General features: G+C 38.8%; 1 protein-coding gene across 4 annotated transcripts in view; it reads right to left on the minus strand.

Annotated features, from left to right (window-relative positions):
- The window catches only part of CPNE4 (copine 4), a 225,821-nt gene that overhangs the window by 95,277 nt on the left and 112,420 nt on the right, over nucleotides 1-18,124 (minus strand). For all 4 annotated transcript variants that reach the window (XM_053992552.1, XM_053992568.1, XM_053992548.1 and 1 more), the window contains 2 exons: nucleotides 17,500-17,679; nucleotides 3,752-3,823 (listed from right to left, as the gene is read on the minus strand). In XM_053992552.1, coding sequence (XP_053848527.1) covers nucleotides 3,752-3,823; nucleotides 17,500-17,679 — 252 coding nt within the window. The remainder of the gene's footprint in view (nucleotides 1-3,751; nucleotides 3,824-17,499; nucleotides 17,680-18,124) is intronic.

Raw genomic sequence — 18,124 nt, forward strand, 5'->3', positions numbered from 1 at the left:
GAATTGTGGAACAAGTTAATGTGTTTCTCTTTGCCATCAGGAAAGACATCACCTTAGTCAGCCCACAAACCTGAATCACTTTGTGTCATGCAACTATGCCTTGTCAATCACCTGCCAATGGGCAGACACCCACATCCACCAGGGATCCCTTTCCTCTGACCAAGTACTCCTCCTCGGAGTGGAAAACAGAGAATTGCACAATCTCACAGTGTCCAAGGGGACAAAAATGCTCTACAAGAGTTGTATCACTTGGGTCTAAAGCCCAATTATCTTTATGTCACTTCAGCATCATTTGGCAAGATAAATGAAAAAAAGAGTGAAGTCACTTGTCATTAGCTGCCATGAAAGGCACATTTACAGCAGGAGAGCTCTACTGATAAAGCTTTTCTGCAATAGCCATATTGGCAAAACAATTTACCCTAGACAGAGTCAGAAGAAAGTAATCCTAATATACTATAGTGTGATTCTTTCAGATGATCTAAGCTATATCAATAATGATGCCAGTCTCTGTGCTGAGCAATGCTATAAAAAAATCCAACAGAACCAACTAAACTAGTTTCCTAAGTAAGCAATTAAAATGCCTCACCGGGGAGAAGGCACTAACCAAACCTGGGATATTTCACTGAAAAATATTATTTGAAATAAACCACATTATATTCTATTTGACAGCTTTAAAACTTTTTCCCCATTGTAAATGTTCTCCCCATGGATTAAATCTCCCAAAATAACCTATTTTCTGGGTGTTTCATGTTCATGACCACACACAAGGCAGCTATGCCAGCTTCCCAGATAGGCTCTAGCTGTCTCCACCACTTCAAGTCCTTGAGAAGCTGCTGAGAAAACCCAAAAATTTGCCAAACTGGTTTGGCAGCAGCTACTGACTGCACCCCAAAACATCAACCCATCAAAGGTGCATAAGGCACATCTTGTGAGCCTATTTCAGAAAGGGCAGCAGCTGCCAAATGCAAGAGACGCAAAGGAAGGAGAGTTAGGAGGCCTGCACTGCCACCCTAAAGAAGATCCAGGAGGAGGCATGGAGAAGGCCATGCTGTGGGGACACAGCTGGAGATTCACTCTCTGAAGGAGGTGCTCCATGCTGGAGGAGGCTCTTCTGTGTACACCCTCAGGTAAGACCCATCCTGAAGCAGAGAGGGTGTGTGTAAGTCCAGAGCAGAACTAAGAAAATAAGTGAAAAAACCTCAAAGAGCAGAAAAAACCCCACTATTTTCTGATCCTGACCTGTGTCACACAGCACTTCATCAAAGGGACTGAGCACAACATGAAGTGAAGGCAAAGGGAGTGAAGACTATGAAGGAGGCAGGAGAGGTTAGAAGAGAAGTTGAGTATTGTAAAATGCAGGTGAACCCAATGGGAAGAATGATGATGTCTGACTCCAGTTCAGAAGGCTGAATGATTTCTTTATTATAACTATGCTATAATACATTAATATACTATATAAAGGAAGACACTAAAACTACAAACCTACTTTTTCTAACTACCATATCTAACTAACAACTCATGGCCCTATTCGCCAGAATCCAGACACAGGTGGATCTGAGTGGCCATCAGGCTCAAACAATCCTCACCAGAATCCAATCAAGCAATCACCCTAAGTAAATAATTCTCCAAACACAATCCACATGAGAAAAACAAAGAACAGAAATAGAAATTGTTTTCTCTTTCTTTTTCTCTCTACACCTCTATAAAAAAATCCTGAGAGAGAGAGAAATGCACTTACCGCAGTTGAGCACCAGGTAGGGGCAGGAAAAGTATTTTCCCTAGCAGTTTTTTTGGTCCTATTTGTTTCTCAGTAGTTAAAAGTTTACTTTGATTGGCAATTCATTAAATTAAGTAAAATTCCCTGAGTTGAGACTATTCTGGCTGTGACACCTCCCAGCAGCGAGCTCTAGTGTTTCTCCAAACAAAACACTCACAGGCCACCACACAGGGGCACAGATGCTTAACTGGTCATTAAAGTACCATCACACAGGCACATATGTGGTGTGTCACATCTTCCAGGCAAACATCAGCTTGCTGATGAAATTTGACCCATGGAGTCTGACACATTTCTCTTCCATGCAGTCTGATAGTTTAGAAGACCTGGTTAAACTGTCTGGGATTTGCACACCAAATTTCACAAGTATTTTTAACTGAAAATAATGAATCTGCTCTTTAAAGGTTTACAGACTTCCAGCTGGAGAAGCAGAACAATGTTCTGTTTGCTTCCCACAGCCATATTATAAGATTGTGTGGATGAGATATTACACAGTCAAAAGGTAAATAAAATTCCAGCAAAACTTGCTAAGATAGGAACTTTCAAAATACTTTGAAAAACTCATAATTCACTCCACTGAATGAGTTAGGAATCTAGAATTTCTGACTTTCATACTTGACAGACACCTGGTATGTTCTCAGGTCCAGAAATAATGATAATTAATCAGTTTTTAATTATTTTGTTGAGACAAAAAAACTTTTCACACAGTATTTTTGTCTGGGTTCAGTTTTCTCCTGTTCAAGTCAACTTGCTCTTTAGAACTGCTGAACAGAAGCCAAAGCATGTAAATAAAGTCCATATTTCATGGTTATCACCCAGTGTGAGGCCAGCAGGGACTATTAACTAATTTTCTCTCATCTTCTCTTTTTCACAGTGATTTAATTTTTGCCAGAACACTCCCCTAACAAGCCTAATAATTTTAGTTGTACTAGAGCATTTGTGTTTTCACAAGACTAAACTACTTTGTGTTCCTCAAAGAAGAACAGAAGGGAGGTCCAGAACACCACAGGGATGGGTGAGATGAAGTATGCCCTGATCATCCCAGCAGGCAAACCATACCAAGTTATTTAGGGAACAAAACTCTCACCTGGTTCTATTCAGCCAGATGAGTGGGGAACTCCTTTCCAACTCCAGACCAAACCAAGTTTACTGTATGCATTTAAGCAAATCAATTCCCAGCCAAGCACAAAGGAAGATATCTAAGAAATCAAACTCCCTGGGCTCTCAGAAAGTACCTCAGAGTCTGCTGTCTTTTTTTGCGGCTGAAGGCAGAAAAATAAAATCCAAACAATCAAGCCAGAAGAAAACCATCTGGCAAATCACACATTAAGGAAAAAAATCCTTCTCAATCTCATGAGGCAACAGAGCAGATACCCTCAAAGCAGAGTATTTTATTATAGCCTTCATCTTAATGCAGAGCTGCAAAAGTCACAACCATGCCAGGCTCGATGCAGACAAGATTGATCTCCCAAGCAAGCCAGCACAGAGAAAGATGAAAGAGAGGTAATACACTGATTTTCAAATTTCAAGATACACATGGGGCTATGACAATCCAGTCCTTAGTTGCATTACAACACATCTAAAACTAATCTCATCAAACTTTTTTTTTTCTGAGAAACTGGAAAAAGCCCAAGGGAAAAGAAAGATGTGTCAAAGCAGGTATAAATTAATTTCTAAAGGTTTTAGTCCTTCAACTAAAAGTATTCAAGCAGCAGAAGTTACTTGCTGTCATCCAAGTACCGTAAAAGTAGTTAATAGTAAGTATTGTGTCTTTTTTACAAATCATACATTATATTTTGCCATTTCCTTAAAACAAGCATTTGTCAGAAACAGTGCAAATCATCAAATAAACAATTTAAATACATTTCTCAGTCAAGGGTTGCTCTGGTGGCTTAGCAGGATGCTTTTAGAGAGAATTAGTCACTTTAGATATTTCCAAATAACAGGAAAACAAAAGCATGCTTAAGACTGACTTACTGTTATAGATGACTTTCCTGCTGTGTTGCCATGTTTGAGTAAGGACTTGGAGAGCTTCCTCTGAGAAACAATCTGCACGAAAATAGAAACAAAGGGAAAAATAATTAGAATCTGTAGTAAATACATGGTTTGTTGTCATTTCAGTTTTATGTTGCTTTCTTTTTGTTTTTTCCTTTTGTATCAAGGTACTTTCTCAATCCATGATCAGAATTAACACAGTAAGACCACAACCAACAAGAAAGGTCCCCCAGGAAGCCTGCACAGGATGCACTAGAAGGACAAAAAGAGCATTTGGGGTCAAGCAGAATGGGGAGAACACAATTCACTGCATTGAACATAATAGTGAGAAACACGTAGATTTTCTTCAAGTATTGCAGTGATGGTGACAGAGGACAGAAGTAAGGTTTAACTGGACTAAAAAGACAATAAGAAGGCAGCTGTAAACAGCAAATCTATCAGAGATATCTCCAAAACTCAACTCATTAACTTTTATTGGAAACTGAAGTCCATTTACAATGAGAAAGAATTTATTTTACCTCAAAATATCAACAACTCTAAACTCAGGGCAGAAGTAAGCAAGCTGTCTCACATTTCAGTCCCAAAATTGTCTCCTTTTCTTACCACATACCAAATTTCCCCTAGAACTCAGCATTATAAATGAACTTTGTCATTAACCAAATTATAAATATACTTCAAATAAATGGCATCAGAGGGACACTGACAAAAGATTTTATCTGCCATATCAACAATAACTAGCATCCCGTTATGATTTTGAAACATTTAAAAGCAGACCAGTAAAAGTATTAGAAAAGGAAGAAACCTTACAGTAATGCAGAACTGCTAAGCTACAGTGATGTTACAGTGTATTAGTCACCTGTAAAGCTAATGGTACATTAATTTATTTATTAAGTGGAAAAGTTCAAAATGTAGACAAATGTAAAGGTAAATCAAAACACTGCTTAGAAGTCACAGTATTATTTGTAATCTGACAAAACTATAGTACAATTGTGCTGTGCAGATAGTGAGCAAAAGATTGTATCTTAAGAAAAACCCTAACCTCTTGAATATGGCTTTTATACCAGAAGTAGTTCTTTCCACCTTTCCACATCTAACAGCACTTGGACAACTTCTTCCAGACAGCTGATCTAAATGATCCACAAATAGACATCTCTGGCAAATATGCCAAAATATTAATTGTAAAAGAAAGGAAGTCACCAAGAGAAAAGGAGAGTTCCATACCCTGCATGAGAGTCCTGGGCATCATACAAATTTCAGCAGTAAGCCACAACAGTAGGTAATGGCCAGAGCTGAAATGCTCTGAGTAACGCAAAGTCACAGCCAGCCAAAAAATGTGCTGTGAGACAGGAGTGAACAGGATGCACATTTTAGCCTAACATCAGTGGGTGGAAACATGTTTGTCCTGCTCATCAATTTGCTGAATTGAACAGAAAATCAAAAGCTGCACCTCAGATTATCCTCAGCTACAGTTGTAATAGAAGCAGCAAGACAGAAGCAAGTTTTAAACAGGCATTAAATGTGAGACAGGAGAACCAGCAAATGACAGGACAGCACATCTGGAATCACTGTGACCAGCTTCTTGTTCCTATTGCAGTTATACCTGACAGGGGAATTTCTAATCAGTTCTTAAAGAACTTAAAGAGAAACACTCTCCTCTGGAAATTTATTGTATTCATTATTCTAATGTCAATATATTTTCCTAACAGCTAATCAGATTCTCTGCAGTTTAAGCCCATTATTTCCATCTAATGCTCCACAAATAGGTAAAACAATCTTTTTCCCTTTTTCAGGCAATCTTTGCACCTGAAGACTTATCAACTCCCCACAGTCTTCTTTACTACATAACCTGAGTTTGTCCTATTTTTCCTTCTTGACCAAATTTCCTAGCCTTCAAACCATTCTCCTTACTTTCTGATAAGCCTTCATGGAGTGGCTCTTAAACACTCTTAGACTAATGCTCAAAATTAGGTATAATAGCCTTGGTCCTTCCCATGAGAAGCAAGAGCTTCTCATTGCAAGGCTGATAAACTCCAGAATTACATTTGCCTTATTTTAAGAACACCATGATACTGTTAACTAATGTTCATAATAGGACCATTTCAGATTGCCAGCTGCATTTTTTTGCAGCTGGCTATTACTTAAATGAATAATTTAACTCTCCTTTTTGGACTGCCTTCCATAACGCTGTTCTGTTGCCAACATCTCATTCAATTTTCCAAACTAACTTTTTGATTTCAACTCTAGTGTTGGTCAGTGGCATCAAAAGACAGGACTGCAAGTAAGATGACAGTATTGCTAGGATTTAGGCCGTTCTTTTTCTTCCCTAGAATCTTGGAAATGCTGTTTGCGGTGACCCTTTAAGTCATTCCTACATTTATCTTCTTGCCATCTAAATAGGTTCAAGTACAAATCATTGCACTCCTGTGAACTGTAAGGTACAATTCAAAAAAATCTTGTTTGAGATGCTCAGATAGGAGGTACTACAGAAATATGACAGATTATTCTTAATATATAATTAAACTATGGGATCTGTACCAGCCAGACAATTAATTATGGCAGCTCAGGAGCGGAGCCTATTTATCTCCATGACCAAAGATGCTCAGGCAACTTTGTAAACTACTGAAAGCTGTGGGTATTGTCCACCAGAAACTTTTCAGATTTCTTACATATACATAGCCATGGTATGAGATAGAACTTGGGTGGGAACCTGTCCTAGAGCAGCCTTTTTAGAGACAGCAGGAATTCTCCTCCTGAGCTACCCAAACTTTTGCAGCTCCCTTTGCTGCTTTCTGAAGGGTCACAGCTTTCACGAGGCATTGCACAGCTCGGGAGCTCCTGTGCAGGTGGCAAATAGACAGCTCAAAGTTCCAGAAAGGATAATTTATTCTGACATGCTCATTAGTAGGCTGCATTAATGACACTCTCTCTGTAAGCCAGAAGCATCGTTCTGACACAGTAAGCACTCTGCATATGTAAATATGTGTATTTGGGTGCAAATGTTTACCAGTTGTTAATTAAGCGGCCACTAAAACCAATCCTCCATCTGGCAACAATGTGCCAACATTGTTGCCTCAAATTGTAATTGCAATTGCAATAACCGTAAAGGAGTCTGTTTCCCATAGCAGTAATTTGACTTTTTTGTACATGCACTGTAGGGAGCATGGATCCCCTACAGTGGGTAGGGGGTCTCGCTGGTTTAAAGAACCACTTATAGGGAACCTGCCATCAATTACCTATCATATTTTTGTTAATGTCTTAATGCAAATCTTCTTCTGAGCATATTATAGAAAGCATTTGCTGACCTGATTTTCAGACAGCAAGTCCTAAACAATGATAAGTTGAGGGACTAGCAAGCATTAGTCTTAGTTCAGAGTTACAGAGACAGCTGAGCTGGCAAAATGTCTTACAAGAAGGTAATTGACTACAGGCCTTTCATTTGTCAGGAGTCTGTGGCTTGACTCTGACTTCAAAACATTGCAATTTAAAACTTCTGCTTCAGAGAAAAAAAAGGGTTTTTCCAAGACTCATGTGAAGAAGTGCAGAAAGTAAATGTCTTTTGTCCATTCTAGAACACAAATAGTAGAACCCAGTTGAGCCCTAGAAAACCTCATTAGATTTCAAGAACATGTATTTTCACAAACATTTTATTAGAAACATGACCTACTAGTCAGCAAATGGATGTAGAAAATGGTCCTTGTTCATGCTGGAATAGAGTTAATTTTCTTCTTAGTAGCTGGTACAGTGCTGTGTTTTGGATTTAGTATGAGAATAATGTTGATAACACACTGATGTTGTGGTTGTTGCCATGTAGCGCTTACTCTGTATCAAGGATTTTCAGTTTCCCATACTCTGCCAGAGAGGAGGTGCACAAAAAGCAAGGCGGGAAGATAGCCAGGATGGCTGACCTGAACTAGCCAAAAATGTATTTCATACCATAGACTGCTATGCTCAGTATATAAACTGGGGAGAGTTGCCTGAGAGCTGCTGATTGCTGCTAAAGGATGGGGCTGGGCATCAGTCAACAGGTGGTGATTATATTATGCATCACTTTTTTCTCTTGGGTTTTATTTTTTTCTTTCTCTCTCCTTTTCATTTCAGCTGTTGTTATAATAATAACAACAAAATTTTATTTTGTTTTAATTATTAAACTGTTTTTATCTCAAGCCATGAACTTCATTCACCTTTTCTTTCTGATTCTCCTCCCCAGTGTGGCAGGCACAGGGCAAAGGGGGTGTAAGCGAGAAGCTGCATGGTGCTTTAGTTGCCAGCTGCGGTTAAACAAAAACAATCCTTTTTAGTGCTCAGTGTGGAGGGCTCATACAAGGGTCAGAACTCAGAGGTATAAAAGGTGAGACTTGAAAAGATCAAGTTCATTTTCAGCTACATACAAACTACTACCCAGTTCTGGCCTAAGAGCACCACATGTCCAGTACAAATGTCATACTAATATGTTTGCATGAGGTGGAAATGTTTCTGAGAGGGAGCATATGAACATGAAGTTATTCCTATTTATCAGATATGCAATCATCTCAACAGAACATCATCTCAGATAGATTTCTGGTCTGAAGTGATAAGGGATGTCAGTCCTGTGGTAAGACGGGACTGAGAAATTTCCTTGAAGATGATCTTAATTTTCCTTATTACATACAAGCCCTTATAGGTAAAGGACAGATGCTCAATACTGTTGAAGAGAAATCTGGACTTACATCTCCATTTGATCCTATTTCCAATTTAAAATAGCTAAAAGAGGCTTTGCACTTTTTTTTTTTCTTCATTATTTTAAAAGTATGAACAGATGCAAGACTCTAGATAAAAGCACTAAGGCGCTGACACCAGCTGTGTACCGAGTATTGCTCAGCAATCACTCAGAGACAAGGACTCTGATGAAGGTTTCCTATCTCCTGTGCCTGAGTCGTGACTAATCAGCACTGTGTAAGATGAGCAGTGAAATATAATGACTTAAGAAACTTTTAAAATGTTTTTTTCTAGGTGGTGCTTTCTTAACCAAATTCTTAACCCTATTCTTAACCAAATATAGGGATAACTTTCAATAATATCGTGCAGAATTCCCAATGCTCATAAATCGAGCCAACAACAAGTTTTCAATACGGCTTTTTAACCAAGTTATTTCAACAACATTAATTCAGCTTTGCAAGGTGCCACCCTGAACCAGAGGTCAAGTGTCTCAAATTCTTTATTTGGACTGTCCTTTTCTGCACACTGGACTTTCTTACAGGAACCCCAAATTTAGTTATTGACACAGAGATTAAGCACAAATTTCCCTCAATCACAACAGTACACAACTTCAAGGTAACTTGAAGAAGTCTTTGTATCTCTTCCTTGCTAGCAGGGATAGCCAAAGAAATAACTTTTATTTCCTAGCACCTCTGTGTTAATTCTTCTCCCATATGTGTTATTCCTGCTAAATATACTTTCATAGTTGCTCAACTTCTAGCCAACCTAACTCTTTTCAGGACTGCAAAGAGCACCTAGTCACAGTTTAGTAGCAAATTTCCCTTTATCCAAATGCCTTTTTCACAGATTGAATCTTCATGATCAAATATATTTAAGTGCAGAGCCCTTGGTGGTAAACACACTTCAAGCTTGGAGAAGCAATTTCCCACCAAACAGCAGTGGTACATATAGAAACAGAGTGTTTTCTAACAGCATCCTCTAGAACCATGTTGATATATCAAGGAAAGAAAAGTAACAATCATACTCTTTCAAAAAAACATGTCTCAAATCTTGCACCAACCCTTGTGTTGTGGCTTAACCCCAGCCAGCAGCCAAGCCTCACACAGCCACTGCTTTACTCCACCCCAGTGACATACAAGAGAGAATCAGAAGAGTAAAAGTGCTAAAAACTCACGGGTTGAGACAATAGCAGTTTAATAGGTAACTACTAAAACTAGCAACTGCTGTCTTGCCAAGTTTGAGTGGGGATTTTAATATATACAGTCAAAACAACTTGACTGTATTCACAAAATCCTTTTAATCCTTGATGCACAGCAAAAGAAGGATCCTGTGGTACATAACACTTGGGACATAACCATATCAAAAGTATTTACCAGTTATGCTACATGCTCTCTCAAGCTCTTCTCTTCTGGTATAACACTACAACCTTTAAAGCACTTTTTTCGCTGCTACAAAGTCTCCCAAATGAAGGACAGCAATACTTTCATGATATTGCTGTAAGTGGAATGATGCAACTAGAGTGACTAGACAAATGATTGAAGATTTAACACTTGTAAAATATATTCTGAAGCTTGTAAATTAAAATATTAGTCCATTCAAGTCAGATACTAAGCCTCTAAACACTCACAAATATAATGTCAGACCTTAATGGCATTTCACTTGTGTAGGTGAATAATGAATGACCAATTTTAAGCACAGGCAGCAGAAGTATTTCTGCCTCACAGTGTAAAAACTCTCTCCTTCTTCATGCATTCCTCTTCAGCCTGGCTTGTGACAAAGCAAGGTTTATACAACTCTGATGTGTTTGTGTTTATCTTACTATCTATCCCCCAGCTGTTTTCATACCCACCAAATAGTTTTCCTGAATGGTGGCACACAGTTGCAGATGCACCAAGCATGCTACATTTCAACATGAAGAGAGACCAGATGTTATGTAAATGTCAGAGACTGTATTCCACTCTCATGGAAAAAAAAAAGTTTTGGGGAATAGGTCACAGATACTGAGAAATCCCTTCAAGTGATCAAGTTCAGATGTATAGGTCTACAGTGAAGAAAGTTTCATTCTGTCTAACTGCTCACAGAATTCTTGCTCCTTCGTAGAGCCAGTTTTAGTGCTATAATCAGCCTTTCTGTACATATGATTCTTTCTGTACCATACTCATCACTCTTCAAGATTTCTTTTGTTTGCTATAGTATTGTTCAGCTCAGAGTCTATTTACAGCTGAATTATACCTCTCCCTGTCTTTGTTAAAGACCTGTACCTGAAAATAGTCAATCAAAACAGAACACTGTGAAAAAGAGATATGCCTATCACAAGAGGCATAATGTTATTACAGGAAATATCTTATCAATAGCTTAAAAGGTCTTTGAATTTAATTAGTGTGTAGAGTAGCAGCCCTTTTAGAATTAGTCACAATAATATCTCATTATAATAGCAAACTAAATTTAAATTACTCTTCTAAAGACTGCTACAGCAATTCATACAAAAAGATAAAGCATGTGAAAACAAAGCAGTACAAACTGTATAAGAAATTCTATTAACGATGGCAAGATTCATCTAGAAAATCTTACAGCTTCAGAGATCATGCTGCAATGGCAAACCAAGAGTTTCCTGTGGATAATGGAGGTTCTGAAAGGGTTAGGCAAAGTTAGGGAAAGTGCTGCATTCATTATTTCCTTCTGCTCTGAGTCAGCACTGGTAGAAAATGACATTCACATCTAATAAAGTATGTTATTCATCCCACTAATGAATTGAGCAACTTCATTTGGAGGATATCAAAGGCCAAGTATTTAAAGGTACCTAGATACCTAAGGAGGCACACAGAAATCTAATGAGATTTAGGAATTCAAATACCTTGAAAAAAGCTGGTCATATGTCTTTTGCACCACAGAAGCAGTCAACAGTCTATTAAACAAATATTCTCATGCAAACTGTTTCAGTTTTAATTAATTCAGGTGCAATCATGACTCTTTTAGCCTTTCTCTAATTCAAGAGCAAGGGGATTTGCAATGGCTGAAATTGAACTAATAATCAGTCAGCTTTTTCAAGTGCATAATCTGCTAATGGCATATATTATGAAAAACACACGAGAAACAATTATATTCATTACTGAGAAGGAAGATTTTCAATCCACTTTGTACACAAATTGGGTGTATGGGTAATATTAAATCTCAGAATAATCCTTGAAAATGTTCTTGACATGAAAAGATTTACATCTCTGCAGCTTTCTTCTGCTACTAGTTGAGCAAATAAGGGAGTAACAATATTTTAACATAATCAATTCTATACATTGAAAAAAGGGATAAAATCCCAAATTTGAAAATAGCAAAGATCAACCATAGTAAGTAATGGAAGAAAAGTCACAAAGGCTATTCCCACAAAATATGTCACAGAGAATAACCCAACTCACAGAGCTGGGGTGGTTTGCAGCATTTAAGAAAGAAAAACTTTACTGGTTCCCATAATTTAATGGTGTTGCATGTGCAGCTGAGCAGTAATTAAAAATGTCTTGGCAATGTTTGTTTAGTTCTCATTAGAAAATGGTTATTCATTGAAATAGATTTTGTGAGCTCTTAAAGAACAGACTAAAAGTTCTGGGTGAAACTTCAGAGGAAAAAAAGTCTTTCTAAGCCAACCACCTGATAATTACTGTGTAGTTAAGAAATTAACTTTGGTTATTAGAAGGTTTGAACCCTTACTGTCCTATATGATGCAATTTCAATGTTCTATAAAATGTATGGAATATAAATCTGAATTATACCAATAAGAGAGCTTTAGAAGCTCATGACATATGAAGGCACTAACATATAAACAGAACAGGACCTGGATTTGGGGTTTTGCTGTCTGTTTTAGGTTCATTTTCAACAGCAGATCTGTGCTGTGCATTGGTACCTGGAAAGGTGTGGATAACACACCAGGGTTTGGCGACTGCTGAGCAGGGTGGGCACAGCATCAGCATTGTCTCTCAACATCATCAAGGAGCTGAGGGTGGACAAGATCCTGGGAGGCCAGCTCACCCCCCAAAAAACCCCAAATTCCATACCATGCACCCCAACCAAGGTCAAACCACCACACTATCCCAGCTGAATACCATGAAAATCAGACTGTTAAATTTCTGACTGTGCTTTTCCATCTAATATTTTTCCCCATTGCTTTTTTTTCACGTACATAAAACCCTGACCCATTAAACAAAAATCAATCTATCTCCTGACACGCAAAACAATTACAGATTTTGTAAGCAACCAAAAAGCAACACAAGTACAAAACCCTCAGAGACTTGGTGAGGATTCAGTTGGAAATTATTAGCTTAGGTGAGTGGAGTGCCTCAACACTTTACCTAGGTACAGGGAAGGGGAAAAACAAAGTGGAAAGAGGGAAGAATCTACTCTACAAAGTTACAGACATCTGTAAAACCATGACGTCGCATGAACTGATTCATAGCATCTAAAGCACCTGTAAGAAAACAAGAGGTCACCTTTATAGAATGGTGGCCCAAGATGGCAATTAAAATACTACTGGTTGTGATTTCACTGCTTATCACTACAAAGCTGTGTATGGGTGCCCCTGCTTGCCAGTGCCTATGCAAAGAACAGTAACTATTTAGAGTGTTAGAAGAGTTAGAAGATTAGTGGGCAGATGCTCAGCCTGATGGAGCATCCCAAGCCATTTCTGCTGAAGCAGAAAGCACAATGCCAAACCACTGCTCTACCCCAACACTCCCACTCCAAACTGAAAGCTGTCATTTATAGCAGCAGCTCAAGAAGGCTGGTATTACTGCCTTCCTCCCTAAGCAAGACCAGCTTAAACTAAGCCATACCAACTCTGGTTATTTTTACTTTGCAAATTCAGGCTTTCTTTTGCCACTTGAAGGCTACTAAAAGTAATTGTAAATGTTTCCACATGATGTGGAAGTGAGGGTTCACTATGCCTCTGCTTATGCACAGGAAGCCATCACTATTGTGAGGGTGCCAAACACTGAGACAAAGCCCAGAGATGATGTGATAACTCCATCCTTGGAGACATTCAAGACTGGACTGGAGAAGCTCCTGAGCAACCTGCTCTGTTTTGAGCAGCAGATTGAACTGGAGACCCCAGTGATCCCTCCTCACTTAAATTACTTTATGATATGAACAGGAAGAGCACACACTCCAAAATGTCTATGCCGCTTCCATGTGTCATACTTCAAGTAAAGCCCACTAAGGATTTGCTCCAGAGACACTACCCAGAGCAATGCATCCAGTTTTGGGTCTCCAGAGGAGGGCCATGAAGAGGGGGTCAGAGGGGTGGAACACCTCTCCTTGTGGAGACAGGCTGAGACAGTTGGGGTTCAGCCTGGAGAAGAGAAGGTTCTGGGGAGAGCCTACAGCACCTTCCTGTACTTAAAGGGAGCTACAAGAGAGCTGCAGAGGGACTTTTTACAAGGGGATGGAGTGACAGGACAAGGGCTGATGTCTTTAAACTGAAAGAGGGTGGATTTAGACTAGATATTAGGAGGTAATTTCACTATGAGGGTAGTGAGGCACTAAACAGATTGCCCAGAGGAATTATGGACGCCTCATTGCTAGAAGTGTTCAATGCCAGGCTGGATGAGGCTTGGAGCAACCTGGTCTAGTGGAAGGTGTCCTTGCCCATGGAGTTGGAATTAGATGGTCTTTAAGGACCCCTCCAACCAAACCCTGCTGGGATTCTATGAATCTAATTTCACAAATATGCTCCCAAATAAGAATAATCTTTGTGAGGTTACAAGCAAAACATGGTACAGTTTCCTTGATTAAATAGCTGTCATATGACTATAAAACTGGGTATTATTAGATATTAGCTTTATGCATTTAATTAGAAATTGAATGAAAAATTTAAAATAATAGCATATTTTAAAAAATTACAGTTTTTAGTTATGCACCTTAACCTACCATTTAACAATGTCACTTTATTTAAACAGTACAACACAAACAACTGCTTGGAGTATGGTATATTCTCTTGATGTGAAGTTCATTGAAAAACTCAGTTTTATAAACTACATGTAATTGCAGACCATATTTTAAGATTATGCTGCTAACTGGGATAAATTTGTTTGCACTTTCAACTTTCCTTCCTTCTCTGATATTTTAGGGTTTGTTTGATCTGGTTATCATTCCAACTGTGGAGAACATATTTGTTAAAATTCTGCCAATCTGCACATTACCATGAACTCAAGAAGCTGGGAAACTAATGTAGAAAGAGCCTTTCTCAGTGCAAGGAACAGATTTTTAGTTCTTAAAAACACACACAAAAAAATCCCTAAACACCTCATGCTAAACCTGTTCCTGTCAAACCCTTCAAGAGATAATCTGCTCTTGTTTTGTCTGGAAGGGAAACTTTTGAGTGTGATGGACAAAACAAATAGCTCTGAGGAAATGTTTCTACTTAGCATGTTGACATTTGTGTACTTACATTCATCAGGTATCTACCCACAACCACTTGTTCTACCATGTTTAAAATGTTGCAGCATAAGAAATTCCTGTTGATGAATCTGCTCTTTATATCCAGGTATGACTGCACGCCAGGATGTTGCTAACCACAGTATTTTACCAGTAGAGGCACAGTACTGTCTTGTCCTGGCAAGAGCAGTATAAATAAATCTTATAAGAAAATAATAAATCTCTAAGAAAATCCAGTGGGATGTCTCTAGACAGTATATGTCTCAGGATCTAACAGCCTATAAGTCACTGCCCTCATCACTCTCATGGAAGACACAAATTTATTACAGCATTTGGAAGGAGATTATTGAAACCTTCCAAAGGAATGCATTTTTTCATCATTCACATCCAGGACCCCAAAATTCTGACAAACTTGTACCTATTGGATAGGCTACATGTAAGACTGAGATCAGAATAAAGATAAAATTCACTCCTCTCTGTGAACTTACTGTATAACCATGCTATTGTCTTTCCCAGCAGTTATTATTCATACTCATTTTGATTTTGATAGAAGAATTACATGATTTGGGTAAACATGCAGGTTTGCCACACATCTAAGTGATGATCTACAAACAGGTACAGGTAGCACTGAATCTCTTAGACATCAACTGTTACCTAGAAGAGAGTAATAGAGGTTGGCACTTCTATGGGGGGTGGGAAGGGCATCAGTCTTTCAGACTATACCTAAAAATCTACAGCCTTACTGGATGTCTCAGTAAGACCTACTTGCACTGGGAAAGTGAGCTGGGAGGCTGACACACACTCTTACAAAACATTTTGTTCTATTCAGGCATTAAAATGATGTAGACAACAAATTCATGTCAAAATTGTCTCAAGAAAAGCCATGGGTCTATTATCTTCATTAAAAGAATGCTGTAATTACACCATACAGCTAAGCAAGAGTGTAAGCTCCATGTGTACAGCCTGTGCTGTAGGACTGTCAACTTTGAAGTCTTCACAAAGGCTTGACTTGGATGACAATTCCAATGCTACTATTCTGGAATTTCCTAAATCAGTTTAAAATTCTATAAAGGCAAAAAACTAGAAAAGGGGGAAGAAGGAACACAAAAAAAGACTATATATGAGATCAGAGTCCTCCAAGCTATATTACTGTGAACAGAATTCACACTGTTATTTTTTCTTGGTTACCATTAAAATTACACTGCAAACAACCCAGTGTGTGCTATTTATAGCAATCAAATCATTATAAAGATATTTATGCTACAGGCAGCAGCAGTGACATTTCCCCCCCCCCCACTTCTTTTTCAAGCCAATTAAGCAAGAAGAACATTATAATAACATCTTGCTTTGTTTCCCATTCCCCTTGGTGTTATAGGATAGCTTATTTTTATTGATCAAGACCACAACAATTCTGTCAAAAGGAACAGACTTTTTAGTGCACTGTAAATATCCTAAATACCAACATCTTTATTTTGAGCTTCCAATTTAGCAAATGCACATATTTAATATTATTTCTCTTGCTGAGAGGACTTTTCGTCATCCAGCATGTTTGGCCCAATAGCTGTGGGAAGAAGATCAAAGAGATTCCTGTGTGCTGGGGCTGAGTGATGAGCAACAAAAGGTGAGAAAACAGGGAACCAAAGTTTTGCAGCATCTTCCATGACACCCTGTCCTGTTCATAATACAAATCTATGTGGAAGCACTGCAAAGGAAAATCTAAACAAAAGCACTTCCTGCTCTTGGCACACAGCATGGACAACAAATTTACACTCAGCAGAGTGAAATTTGGCATTGCCATTATGGACAGAGCAGAAATCTGTGCTATGAAACCCTGCATGACAAAAACTCTGGCAGTCTGAAATAAACAGTTATGCCTGTGACACTGCAGTGTGCCACTAGTCAGCAGTGTGGGAATTCACCACAGAGTTGGCTATGATGATATCTAGATATTGATCTTGTGGGTAGGACTCATCACCCTTAAATTTAGTAATCAAAAAAGTTAAGTATCTCCCCTAAGCCAGCTGTCTAGACTCTCTTGACAACTGATGAGGAAAGACAGGTATCTCTTAAAGACAATTTATCCTAATCTAGGATAGGTGTCAGGCAGAATGAATCAACAGTTGGAACTGTCTGTTTCTCTCCATTGAACTAAAGATGGAAATCAGAAGAGTAACTTAGTCTAGACATCTAACTTTTGGATGACTGAGAGTCAGGGAGATGAATCCAACCCTATCTCTCTATTTGCCACATCACCAGGCACTACCCTCTGTGAATAAAGCGTATTTCTAAGTGTTTCTTGGACTTGGAACTTGCTTTAAATCCCATGCAATGTTAGGAACAATAGCTTTCTTCAAAATCAGTCTATTTTCCAATGCCCAACGAGCATGGGCTTTCAGTGTCCACAGCCAATCACTGATCTTCCATTTCCTCTAAGCACTGGCTGACTTGAAGCTGTACTACAGCAGTAAAACAAACCAGCAGAAGTTCTCAATTATCCCATTCAAAGCACCAATTTATAATTTTGCCACAAATCTCACCCATCAGTCACTCAACAAAGAATATATTTCATATATATACAAAAAATGAGCAACAAGGAGGAAAATGGCACTGACACTTACTTGTCCAAGCGTGCACTCCATGCCACCGAGGAAATCTGCTTCCTTCAGCCCATTGTGATTGCTGCTAATGTCATGGACCTCAAACCGCAGTCGCTGCACCTCTTCAAAATAGAAGTCCACCGTGAACAGCTTGGAGAAGACAGGATTTATACAGGTTCGAATCACTTCTGTCCTGTCAACCTGTCAAGTCAAAAAGAAGTCACATGAGTTGCTTCTCTTTCTACCAGTGATGGACAACCATGAGCACCTGAAATATACTTTGCTCATTTATCAGGACTGACAGCTGGGACTGTGGCCATGGACAGTCCTGTTTGTACTGTCAGCAGCAGCTGCCCTTTCTGTGCTGGCCTGACCACAAGCACAAGACCACCTGCCCTTGCCTCTCCCTTCCAGCAAGTCTTTAGCAGAATAACTGGGAAATAAACTACAGAATTTACATCTCCAGCAGTACCCATCCATCACTACAAAACAGCAGCAGAGTGATACAGTCTCATCAAAGTAAATGGAAAAGAGAGTAACACTGTCAGTAATTACTCATTTCAGACAATTTGCATGATTAAAGAGTGGAGAACTGGATCCACAGCAACAGCTTTTCTTAAAAATATATAATTTTTTCCATCCTGCT

Source organism: Vidua macroura, chromosome 1 (assembly GCF_024509145.1).
Source record: "Vidua macroura isolate BioBank_ID:100142 chromosome 1, ASM2450914v1, whole genome shotgun sequence".
NCBI classification, from domain to species: domain Eukaryota; kingdom Metazoa; phylum Chordata; class Aves; order Passeriformes; family Viduidae; genus Vidua; species Vidua macroura.